This window comes from Suricata suricatta, chromosome 9 (assembly GCF_006229205.1).
Source record: "Suricata suricatta isolate VVHF042 chromosome 9, meerkat_22Aug2017_6uvM2_HiC, whole genome shotgun sequence".
Lineage (NCBI taxonomy): Eukaryota > Metazoa > Chordata > Mammalia > Carnivora > Herpestidae > Suricata > Suricata suricatta.
The window spans coordinates 2,843,115-2,856,051 of NC_043708.1; the positions used below are offsets into that span (position 1 = coordinate 2,843,115).

A 12,937-nucleotide genomic window follows, 5' to 3' on the forward strand; every position below is an offset into this window, starting at 1 on the left:
GCCCCCGTGCTGGGGGCGCGGCCCGGGGCAGCCACTTCGGCACACGGTCGGGCAGGTCTTCCGAATGTTTTTATTTTTTTCCTCATTGAACTTTTGTTTTAACGAGTCTCTAAATTCTGTAGCAGATTTTTGGTCAAGTTGTTTTCATTAACAAGTACTGATTTTCAAAACTAAGAACGTAAAACTGCCACACACAAAAAACCCCAAATGGTCCACCAAACACTCTCCTTTCTTTCTGAAGGTTTACGGGGATTGTTACCGTTAACCCGTCTTTCACTGTTAAACTTCAGCGGCCACTTGGCCCAAGCAGCGGTCGAGGCCGTCCCCACCGCGGGTCAGGCTGGGGAGCAGGTCCTGGGGACAATGTTCACTCCGCCTCTGAGCTTCCGGGGCGGCTGCAGCTGGCTTCCTGTCCGCTGCTTTAGCGACACTCATGGCAGCCGTCTGCCTCGTGTCTGCCTTGTGTCACGAACAGCAGAACGGCCCTGGGGGACGACAGTCAGAGACGCTCTCAGCACACGGGCTTGCCGGGAACCACGTCAGCGACGGCGGTGTCACCAGACCTCAAGGACTTGGGCCCACCTTCCAGCTTTTTCCCCCCGGGACGACGGTCCAGCCTCTCCTTCGGCTCAGCGAACTGGTGGGCGATGTGCGCCGGGGGACAGGGCAGAGCCGGCGCTGAGCTGGCCTGGAGAGTTCACGACAGTCACCTGACTGCCTTTTTTTTTTTTTTTTTAAGAATACTATGTGTCTTCTTGGCACTCCTTTCACTCCAAAATGAAGACCCATAGAACCGCCTCCTGGTGGGGAGTCCGGGGGATGGGTGCACGCTCTCTCCGGGAGCATCAGCTGCTCATTCATGATCTCACGGCAATGGGATTCTGAAGACCAGCTTCTGTAAGTCTTCTATGAGAATCTGAAGCAGCATCTGAGAAGTTTTTTACAGCAGAAAATAAAGAATCAAACGATACTCCACGGCCTCGCAACTGTTGGTCATGTTTCTTAGATAAACTGTAGATGCTCGTTGTTCAAAGCTTTTGCATCGTCTTCAATATTGAAAGGGATAATTTTCGAATCTGCAAGCTCATAAACCAGTGCGCCTCGGAACTGAGCCACGGAAAGCTGTTCTTTAAATGTGGGGTCATAAAAATTCTCTACTAATTCAAACGTCTCGTAAGTTGTAGGGTACACCGGGTAGCTGCCGTACTTAGCTGTTTTCCTGTCCTTAGTGTAACGGGCTCTGCCTGAAGCAATCCCAAGTCTCTGAAAATAAGCTTCAAAATCACTTCCAGATCCTAGTTTATTGATTCTAGGAGAATCTTTATTTTCAGATGAAGGGTCCTTTTCCAACCGGCTTTCATAAAGAGACTTCCCCTCAAAGCCACCTGACGGTCACCTGAGCTGCCACGTTGAACGTCTTCTGACAGGTACGTTCTTGCCGTCGGAGCCCATACTGTCCCCAGGGAGCGCCTCGCTCAAAGTTTCATGGTGCATTTCCACAGCCTTTATCTCAGCTGTGACACTGACTGGAGCAAATGGGGCCACCGTGCCTGGCTGAAGAACACCAGTCTCCCCTCGACCCATAGGGACTGTGGCAAAGCCGCCAGTTCTGCAGACACCCGTGCAGACACCTGTGTAGACATCTGGGGGGGCAGACACGAGGGCTTGTCAGCTGGACGGTCCAGAGCTTCCGCTGCCGTCTGTGCGGTGACGCCCCAGCCCCTGAACCGAGGCACGTGAGCACCTGCTCCAGCACGATGTCACCTTTCCGACCAGAAACGGGCACAATGCTACCGTGTTGGGGTGGTAGCCAATCTTCCTGTAGGTGCCGCCTTCCTTCACGACTTCCTCGTCCCCTGGCTGTCAGCTGGCTCAGTGGAATCCATTTTAACACCAGCAGTAAGTTATTTTACATCCAGAGCATAAGCCAGAAGGTCATGCTCACGGGTCTGCCCGTCCTGGGAGAACCTGCTTCAACCTCACCAACACCAGCAGCAACGAGCAGGACAGCACGGTCGGCCTGAGATGCGCCTGCAACCACATTTTTGATGAGTCTGTGCCCTGGGGCATCAGTGACAGTCACACGGTGGTGCCTGCTGGTCCCGAATTCCCAGAGAGATAGCAACGGTGAGCCACGTTCGCATTCAGCTTCCGGTTTATCCAAGACCCAGGCGTCCTGGAAGGAGCCCTTCCCCTCCCAGCGGCCTCTTCTCAAAGTTTCGATGCCTCTTTAGTCGATCCCCCCACACTGGAAACCGGACGGCCAGCAGTGGGAGACCTGCCGAGCCGGCGTGTCCGGTGACGGCCGTGCTGACAGGAGACTCTTCCTCTCCCGTTTTGGTTCAGCTTTAGCTCTGGTGGCAAATCCGCTGCGAAAAAGCTCATTTTGTTTAACGTTTACTTATTTTTGAGAGAGAAAGAGAGAGAGAGAGCGTGAGCAGGGGAGGGGCAGAGAGAGAAGGGGAGACAGTACCTGAAGCAGGCTCCAGGCTCTGAGGGGCTCGAACTCAAGAACTGTGAGATCATGACGTGAACCAAAGCCGGACACTCAATCAACACAAGCCACCCAGGTGCCCCAGTCTTCCGAATGTTAAACACGCAGGTAACACGGGACCAGCAGCTCCGCCCCCAGGTAAACGCTCCAGAGAAACGAGGACACACGTGCACACTGAGCTCCTACGGGAGTGTTCACGCGGCATCATGCGTGGCCACCGAGTAGCAGAAACGACCCAAATGCCTATCCACGGATGAGTGGATAAATAAAAACGTGATGTGAGCGACACAGAGAAGCGGTGAGTCAGGCGGCCACATGGACGGCCCTCGAAGCCATCACACCAAGAGGAGGAGGGTGCATGTCATATGATTCTGGTCACAGGAAACGTCTGGGCTAGGTGACTCTACAGAGACAGGCAAGAAGCGGGCGCCAGAGGATGGGGGTGACAGGTCAGGGAGGACGGGCGGTGACTGTTAACAGGCATGGGGTTTATTTTTAGAGGGATGAAAATACTATGAACAATCAGATGTGATGATGGCCGCACAGTACTGTGAATATATTAAAACCACGGGATCATAGATTTTATTATTTATTTATGTTTTATTTTAAAAATAATTGAAAGACAGAGAGACAGAGAGAAGAGGGGCAGAGAAACGAAGGTAGAATCTGGAGCAGGCTCCAGGCTCCGAGCACAGAGCCCGGTGTGGGGCTCGAACTCATGAGTAGTGAGAGCGTGACCTGAGCCTAACTTGGACACTTCCCTGACCGAGCCCCCAGGCGCCCCAGGACTGTGTATTTTAAATGGGTGAATTGCATGTATATGAATGATCTCTCAATGTTTGTTCAAAAACGACATAGTAGTCCAGTCTAAGAGGCTATATATATATATTTTTAAAGTTTATTTATTTTCAGAGAGAGAGAATCTAAAGCAGGCTCCACACTGTCCATGAGGAGCCCAACACAGGGCTCGAACTCACACTGTGAGATCATGACCTGAGCTGACTTCGGGTGCCCAACCCGGGCGCCCCTAACGGGCGACATATTTAAAAGGAGCAGCATAAGGGGCTGCTTGCATGACCCGGGTGGTCGAGCGCCCGACTCTTACTATCAGGTCAGGGCAGGGGCTCAAGGTCGTGGGATCGGGCCCTACGTTGGGCTCACGCTGAGCATGGGGCCTGCTTGAGCTTCTCTCTCCCTCTCCCTGTGCCTCACGTGCGCGCTCTCGACATAAATAAACGAGCATGAAGAAAAGTAGTGTAAGGAGCACAGCACCTGCAGAGCTTCGCATTCTACAAGTTAGGTGGAAATTCATGTCTTTAAAAATACTACGATGAAACACACACACGTAACAGGCAATGCTCGAGGGGCTGGCTGGGTGCATCAGGGGCCAGCAAAGCAGGTGGCGTCCGCATCGCTCCCACCTGCGCCGCTGGGTCCAGGCACGGCTCGGGGCGGGGCCTTCTACGGACCGAGAGTTCCGCACCCAGCCTCCGCCGCTCAGAGGGAGAGAGACAGCCTCCAACTGTCATGCTTGCCACGTTCTTTCTTCTTGTGCCTGTCCCCATGAAGAGGAAAGCTCTGGGCGGGCAGAGATACGGTTCACCCATTTCCTCACCTAAAAAACTTCCTGGCCCGTAAGAGAGGCTCGATAAGCGTCTGTCCAGTACTTTAGAGGGGCAGCTGTCCAACACTCCAGGGGCCAGCCTGACTTCTGGGGTGGGGACAAAGTGAAGACCGCAGGACGAGAAGCCGGCCAGGGCACGACCAGTCACAGGGAGAGAAGTGACGGTGATTTAACCTAAACAAAAGTTCCAGGGCTGTAAGCACCCTGAGCCGGTCTGGTGCCGTGCACTTCCTTTTCCTTTTTTAATGTTGATTTATTTTGAGAAAGAGAGGAGAGAAAGAGAGAGCGAGTGAGAGCGAGCATGAACAAAGGAAGGGCAGAGAGAAAGGGGAGGAATGAACCTCAGGCAGGCTCCACACTAGCAGGGCCCAGTGAGGGACTCGACCCCACGAACCGTGAGACCCTGACCTGACCAGTAACCAGAGTCGGGCGCTCGGCGGGCTGAGCCGCGCGCACGCAAACACAGGGAGCCTGACCTGAGCAGGGCAGCAGGCCCGTTCGGAGCCAGGCGTCTGCCCCCCCCCCCCCCAGCCGCCCAATGCCCCAGGCTCTGCAGACTCTTCCCTCCTTAAAAATGCAAAAACCGGGGGCCCCTGGGGGCTCAGTAGCTGAAGCGTCTGACTCCTGATCTCAGTGCACGTCAGGATCTCGCTCTTCTCTGTGCTGACAGTGTGGGGCTCGCCTGGGACTCTCTCTCTCCCCTCCTCCCTCTGCCCCTCCCCTGCTCCCACTCGCTCTCAAAATAAACAGATAAACATTAAAAAAGAAAAAAAGGAAAAACCTTCCAACCATGTGACTTAATATATAACAAATTTATGTCCTTATACATTTTATGTATATTAATAAACGGACTTACTATTTTTAAAATGATTTTTTAATGTTTATTGATTATCGAGCAAGAGAGAGAGTGCATGTGCACAAGCAGAGAAGGGGCAGAGAGAGGGAGACAGAGGACCCAATGCAGGCGCTGCACTGACAGCACAGAGCCTGACGCGAGGCTCGAAGTCACGAACCGCGAGATCATGACCTGAGCCGAGGTCAGGAGCTTAACCGACCGAGACACCCAGGCGCCCTGAATTTAATTTAAAGACAAAATAAATTTAATATGCAATAAAGAAGCATTTAAAATCAATGGGGGAAAAGGGAATATCCAATACATGATGTAGAGAACAAATGATTTTTCTATCATTTTATGAGAAAATAAAATTCTGCCCCCTCCTGTACCATGAACAAACCAGTTCCAGGAGGATCATAAAGTGTATTGTGAACAACATTATGAAGGTGTTGGGGAAAATACTGGATTCTTCTTGGAGATTCTGGCATTAAGGAGGCCTCCAAAGTAAGTGAGGGTTGAAGGTAAGGAGGGAAAAAAGAGACCCCGGTCATCCTCAGCCCGAACAGGAAAAACACCTGGGTGCCTGTCACGCGGGGGTCGTGGGTCGGGAAGGAGCCCACACGGCTCTCGCAGCCTTGCGCTGACCACACGCTGGTAAATTCTCAATTTTAAAAGAGTCAACAACAGCAAGTTAAAATAATCAAGTTGATACTGGCTTCTGACATAACAGCTTATGAAGTACAAAAATGAACACTGCTTTCAAAATCTTCTTCCAAAGCGAACACACTAAAGTGAGAAATAAACAGTTTAGGTCGTAAGATTAGTGACTTCTGGGGCGCCTGGGGGGCTCAGTCGATTAAGCATCTGACTTCAGCTCAGATCATGATCTCACAGTCTGTGAGTTCAAGCCCCACGTCGGGCTCTGTGCTGACAGCTCAGAGCCTGGAGCCTGCTTCTGTTGTTTCCCTCTCTCTCTGACCCTCCCTGCTCTCGCTCTCTCTGTCTATCTCTCAAAAATAAATAAAAACGTTAAAAAAAAAAGGTTAGTCACTTCTGAAACATACAACTTTGGGGGAAAAATCGGTAACTTAAGGAAGAGTTCAGTGAAAATCAGGGTATAACATCTTATATTAAGCAGCAAGGACTCCCTTAGGACCAGGGAGTATTAATTTCAGACGCGGATGAGACATCAACAATTCAGAAAACACCCAACAGAAACTGAGTTCGGGGTTAAACAGCACGAGTCTGCGATGGGATTCTGCAAAGAGCCTGGAAGCCGGCGGTGGGCAGGAGACCAGAGGCCTGAGATCTGGGCCTGAATGCAGCCGACCGTGAACTGACCCCAGGATGGCAGAGGCCATCTTAGCCACTCAGGGCGGACCGCCCCGACACCAGCGTGGTCCCATCACTGTTATTGTTATTATTATTATTTAATGTTCATTCATTCTTGAGAAAGAGGGAGAGAGAGAGACAGAGCACGAGCAGGGGAGGGTCAGAGAGAGAGGGACACACAGAATCCGAAGTAGGCTCCAGGCCCCAAGCTGTCAGCACAGAGCCCGACGTGGGGCTCGAACTCACAAGCTGTGAGATCAGACGCTCAACCGACTGAGCCCCCAGGCGCCCGGACCCTGTCGCTAAGGCTTCCCGGCACGTGTGCGGACACCACGTTTACTTCTAAGTTACAGTGAGCACTGTTACATCGAAGACGGTAAGACGGGGCGTCCGAACGAGGGCCCGCGGGGTACTCGTGGGAGCTAAGACACGACACTTTGGACCTCGAAGGTGCGCGGCTCCCTCACGGCTTCCGCGGTGACACGGGACGCAGCAGGAAGAGTTCCACCAGGCCCAGATCGGCAACAAGAGGACTTCCTGGCGGGAAGCGCCGCGTCAGGCTCAAACCTGGCAGCCGAGCTGGGGCCGGGCCGCGCGGCGGCACTTACCATGTGCACCACCTCCGGGTAGACGGGCTCCGTGACCACGCTGCGGTTGTGGGTGATGTACTCCACCATCTCGCTCAGCGCCGCGCGCTTCACCTCCTTCCACTTCAGGTCGCTCAGCGGGTCGGAAACAAAGTCGAACAGGACGCAACACTGACGCAGCTTCTGGACGAAGAGCTTCTCTTGATCGGCAGGGGGGACATCTGCGGAGCAGAAAGCAGAGCGTACTGATCGCAAAGACGCCGAGCCCGAGACGACGGGGAACCACTGTGGAGCCTTCCACTATTTTTATTTTGAATTAATGGAGGTTCAGGAGAAGGCACGGGGAGGGGGGTGAAGAGAGGTCAGATGTCCCCCCCACAGAAAATGACAGCTCGTCACTGCCCGGCTCATGCGCTTGTGGGAAGATGTCTGCATTATTCACTCTCTGAAACCCCGTCGAGGGCGCTGTGCAAAACAAGCCCCTGAACGCACTCGGCCCCTCGGCGACGGGGGCCCCCTGCCGGCTGTCACCGCTCGCTGGCTCCGTGTCGGGGCCCCGGACCAGAGCCGGGCCACTGGCGTGGACGCTCACGCAGCGACACCGGGGGGTGGGGGGAGGGACGTGGGTGTCCCCTGGCTCCTGCAAACACAGAGCAAGTGCCGTCGGTGTGAGGCCTGTCGGGACGCCCTGGCACGCCACCAACACCTCTCGCTCCTCCTGTGGGCTCCGGTCACCTCGCACCAGATGCGACGCCTGGTGACCTCGATGACGGCAGCAGCAAGGACGGTGCGGGCAGCGTCACAGTGCCACCGGGAGCGAGTGCTGGCCCGGGCACGCGCCACACCACACGCCTCAGCTGCAGGGCCGTCACGTGACAACGGAGGGAGGGGACAGGTCTGGTGGGCCACCTGGGGCTGGGAAGTGACGGAGCTCGGGACGATTTCCCGGCATCCTGGGACGTCTGGAAAGCTCTCTGCCAGCGTGAGCGAGGCAGCTCCCCTTCACCCCCGGGTGGAGGTCCCCCCCACGGAACGCACGGATGGGGGTGACGCTGAGGAGCGGGATTTACCGACGACACTCGCACTGAAATGTGTGCGACGTCTGCAAAGTGTCTCAGAGACTTGCAAAACTCAAATCTTCAAGGTGATCAATCGACCGCATTACAAGGTCCTTCAAGGGCAGAAGAGCCACTCAAAGTGCAGCTCCGTCTGCTGGGTTTTAATGGAACAGAATGTACGCACGGCTCGTGACACAGCTCCGGACACCCCGTCACAGTTCCGTCAAGGCTCTGCTGTAATAGCGGAGAAAATGTCCGGAACTACGTGCAAAGGACACTCCCCCAAACATGTGTCCTCACGCACTTCAACCAAGACGTGCGGCGACAGACGGGTCGCAGAAGCAGCCGGGCAGCCGGGCGGGGGGGGGGGGCGCACGGAGGGAACGCAGCGGCACACTCTCAGCGTGGCTTTCATAGAATACGGCTCTGCTCATGAAGACGTTGTTTCTGTTACATGTGCCAGGCTTATGATTATTATTTTTTTCAATGTTTATTTTTGAGAGACAGAGACAGAGCGTGAGCAGGGGAGGGTCAGAGAGAGAGAGGGAGACACAGAATCTGCCGCGGCTCCAGGCTCCGGAGCTGTCTACACAGAGCCCGACGTAGGGCTTCAACTCGCAAACTGTGAGATCATGACCTGAGCCGAAGTCGGACGCCTAACTGACAGCCACCCAGGCGCCCCAGGCTTATTATTTTTTATTTTAATGTTTGTGCTGCCAAAGGGAACACACAGGTTTGTTACTTTTATACGAATTAATAAATATACACTTTATCTTTTCTGCTTTTATTTGGAACACGGTCAACATCGGTAGCTAAACCCACATGAACAAAAGCTCATTGGGGGTCCTGCATAGAGTTTAGGAGTGTGAACGGGTCCTGGGCCCAAAGCTGAGACCCCACACCTGCCTGGGCCCCAGGGTGCGCACCTCTGGGCCCGTGGGCTTTCCTGTCTCGGCACTGTGCCCTCACCCCCCTCACCCACTTTGCCCGGGGGTCCTCCTGGCTCCCCCGTCCTGCCCCGGGCTCTCCCTCTTCCTAGTTAGACTAGTCAGACTAGCTGCTCAAGTTCAGCTCTCCGCATGCCAGCTACCCCGCCTAGTGTTTCCTGCTCCCCCCGCAGGCTCCCTGCAGGCACCGGCCACCTGACTACGCTTTCCAGCGTGCTCCAGCTCTCCGTGCACCCCACCGCCCAGTAACGAGGCTTGCATACAGCAGGCGCTCAGACGTGGCACCTGAACGGACCCGGCGCCCTGGGTGAGGGGATTAGGGATTCTACCCCAGGGGTCCTCAGGAGGCCGTGGGAACCGGACTTTGATTCATAAACATTCTGAGTCTGCGTCTGGTCAACCGTTTTACATGAGTGACAATCGTTACAGTGTTTGGGTCGAACCTTTTCCAACGAGAAGGTTTCCTTTTCGGAATCACCTCCTTACCTGACTTCAATCCTCACTCAGGTCTACGGCTCGGTCCACCGTCCAGTCGGCTAGGATCCCCTTAACGGGTTCATTCTGTAGTCGCGGCCTGGACATTTGGAAGCTACCTGGGTTCTCGTGTTCCTGACACTGTAGAAAACGAAGACGCCTGTGTTAACCCCCAGAGACCCCCGAGGACCCGGGCCCGGAGAGCCTCACGTGGCCGCCCCAGGCCGCCGCGCCGCAGTGGCGGATCACAGACATGGCAGTGGACGTGCGCTAAAGCAAGGGCACCCGGGGGTCCCTGGGGGGCGTCGTTAAGTCTCATGTACCTCGGAAGCACCTGAAAGCGTCATTCACTCCTTTAACACAGTAGTAAGAACGGACGTTCGGAATAAAGACAAAGGTGTCACCAAAAACACTAAGACAAATCCATTCCGATTAAGAAGGAAGAGCAGAGCAAAACAGATTTAAAGCTTTCTATCTAAAAATGTTTAAAAGATGATAAAATCTCAGCCTCCTGGAAATTGTCAGTTCTTCCAGGGTTCCAGACAGCTAAGGCACTGCACTATTTTCATTTACAGTTTATAAAAGAGTCCGTGATGATAATCTCATGAGCTCTTGGGGTGCCTGGGTGGTTCAGTCAGGTAAGTGTCCGCCTTTAGCTCACGTCATGATCTCGCTGTCCGTGAGTTCGAGCCCCACGGCCCGGAGCCTGGAGCCTGCTTCCGATTCTGCGTCTCCCTCCCTCTCTGCCCCCCCCCTCCCCCGCCACTATCTCTCTGTCTCTCTCACAAATATACATTAAAAAAATTTAATCTCATAAACTCTACTTCCTAAAACCTCATTTGGCTATTTTTACAATTTCATGGTTTAAGAAGTAAAAAAGAAAACATACTTCTCGAAAGAAGAAAATGAGGTGTGCCGGACTTGAACCTGTATTTGACGACTCTTCGGATTACCCCTGTGATGTGAATCAATGTCACCAAACTAACCAGGCCTGGCACTAACACTTTTGTATTCAGTACTCAACACCGCCTGACTCTTAAGTAATAAACCACGACATTGGACTTGACCCAAACCTTACATTACCTCCAAGAAGCAGAATAAAAAAAAAAAGGACTTTGAATTTTTCCCATGAGGGACCATGGCTTACTTTAATTTTAAATTGCATACGGACTAATAACCCTGACCAACCGAACCATTTCAGAACGTGTCGATGCAGCCTGGACCCCAGGGTCGGGGCACTGTGAGTGAGGGGGGGCTAGAAGCACACCTGCCAGGAACGAGTCCAGCTGCACACCAAAACTGCTGCGCTAGGGCAAGGAGGGAGGTGAAAGGCATGACCGCACGTCCGGGTAGAGAACGTTTTTTACTATGATTTCTTTTTTTCCTGATTTTATTTATTTATTCATTCATGTATTTTTAAATTTATTTATTGTATAGTTTTTTGTATAGTGCAACAATGATTTCAGGAGTAGATTCCTTAACGCCCCTCACCCGTTTGGCCCATCCCCCCCCCCCACAACCCCTTCAGCAACCCGCTGTTTGTTCTCAGTATTTAAGAGTTTCTTATGTTTTGTCCCCTCCCTGTTTTTATATTCTTTTTGATTCCCTCCCCTTATGTTCATCTGTTTAGTATCTTAAATTCCTCATATGAGTGAAGTCTATCATATTTGTCTTTTTCTGACTAATCCCGCTTAGCATAATACCCTCCAGTTCCATCCATGTGGTTGCAAATGGCAAGGTTTCATTCTTCTTGATTGCTGAGAAATACTCCATTGTATATATATATATATGCACCACATCTTCTTTATTCATTCATCTGTCGGTGGACACTGGGCTCTTTCCATGCTTTGGCTGTTGTCCATGGTGCTGCTATAAACACTGGGGTGCATGTGCCCCTTTGAAGCAGCACCCCGTATCCCTTGGATAAATACCTAGTAGTGCAACTGCTGGGTCATAGGGTAGTTCTGTCTTTAATTTTTGGAAGAACCTCCACAGTGGCTGCACCAGCCGTGCAAAAGAGAGCCTCTTTCTCTGTCTCCTCGCCAGCGTCTGTTGTTGCCTGAGTTGTTAACGTTAGCCGTTCTGACAGGTGTGCGGTGGCATCTCATTGTGGCTTTAATTTGTATTTCTCTGATGATAAGTGATGTTGAGCATCTTTTCATGTGTCGGTTGGCCATCTGGATGCCCTCTTTGGAGAAGTGTCCATTCATGTCTTTTTCCCATTTCTTTACTGGATGATTTGTTTTTTGGGTGTTGAGTTTGATAAGTTCTTTATAGATTTTGGATACTAACCCTGTATCTGATATGTCACTTGCAAATATCTTCTCCCATTCAGTTGGTTGGCTTTTAGTTTTGCTGATGGTTTCCTTTGCTGTGCGGAAGCTTTTTACCTTGATGAGGTCCCAGTAGTTCATTTTTGCTGGTCTCCCTTGCCGACAGAGATTCGCTGAGTAAGAAGTTGCTGCAGCCGAGGTCGAAGAGGTTGTTGCCTGTTTCCTCCTCTGGATTTTGATGGCTTCCTGCCTTACGTTTAGGTCTTTCATCATGTTTAAGTTTATTTTTGTGTCTGGCGTAAGAAAGTGGTCCAGGTTCTTTCTGCATGTCACTGTCCAGTTTTCCCAGCACCACGTGCTGAAGAGACTGTCCTTTTTCCACTGGATATTCTTTCCTGCTTCGTCAAAGATGAGTTGGCCATACGTCTGTGAGTCCATTTCTGGTTCTCTGTTCTGTTCCATTGATCTCAGTGTCTGTTTTTGCGCCAACACCGTACTGATTACAGCTTTGTAGTACAGCTTGAAGTCTGGAATCGTGATGCCTCCAGCTTTGGTTTTCTTTTTCAAGATTGCTTTGGCTCTTCGAGGTCTTTTCTGATTCCATACAAATTTCAGGACTGTTTGTTCCGGCTCTGGGAAGAATGCTGTATTATTTTGATAGGGATTGCATTGAATATGTAAATTGCTTTGGGTAGTATCGACATTTTAACAATGTTTTTTCTTTCAATTCAGGAGCATGGAATATTTTTCCATTTTTTGGTGCCTTCTTCAATTTCTTTCATAAGCTTTCTATAGTTTTCAGTGTATAGGGTTTTCACCTCTTTGGTTATGTTTATTCCTAGGTATTTTATGGGTTTTGGTTTATTATATCCTAAGTTATGAGCTATTACATTCTTCCACACCGATGATACCACAAACAAGGTACCTCGGGTCTGTATAAATTTTTCAGGACCCCCTCCCCCCGCAGAGTCCTCATAACTCTGTTATTGTGAACTTGGGACACTTCCCAATTATTTCCAGGTAAATCCTGAATGATACCTAGGAGCAAAACGTGGGCACACGCCGGGAGCTGGGAAGACACTAACCCGTGGCGTGGGAAACAGCACCCACGAGGCGAGACACAACTGGGTCGCTCTTTTAAAAACATACTGACTGAAAGGAAGCCTGTAATTTATAACCGACAGGGATGCTCGAGGAAGGTTCCCATCAGAGTAGGGAAGGGCGCCCCATGAATGCCCCGGTCCCCTCCGGGAGGGGGGCAGTGCTCCTACAGCCATCCTCGGTCCCCTGATCCTGGCCCTCCAACGTGGGCG

The 12,937-nt window shown here is 51.9% G+C and overlaps 1 protein-coding gene across 1 annotated transcript in view; it reads right to left on the bottom strand.

Annotated features, from left to right (window-relative positions):
- PPP2R5C (protein phosphatase 2 regulatory subunit B'gamma) overlaps positions 1-12,937 on the bottom strand; it is an 87,407-nt gene that overhangs the window by 37,367 nt on the left and 37,103 nt on the right. Inside the window, exon 2 of the mRNA XM_029950822.1 lies at positions 6,894-7,093. Coding sequence (XP_029806682.1) covers positions 6,894-7,093 — 200 coding nt within the window. The remainder of the gene's footprint in view (positions 1-6,893; positions 7,094-12,937) is intronic.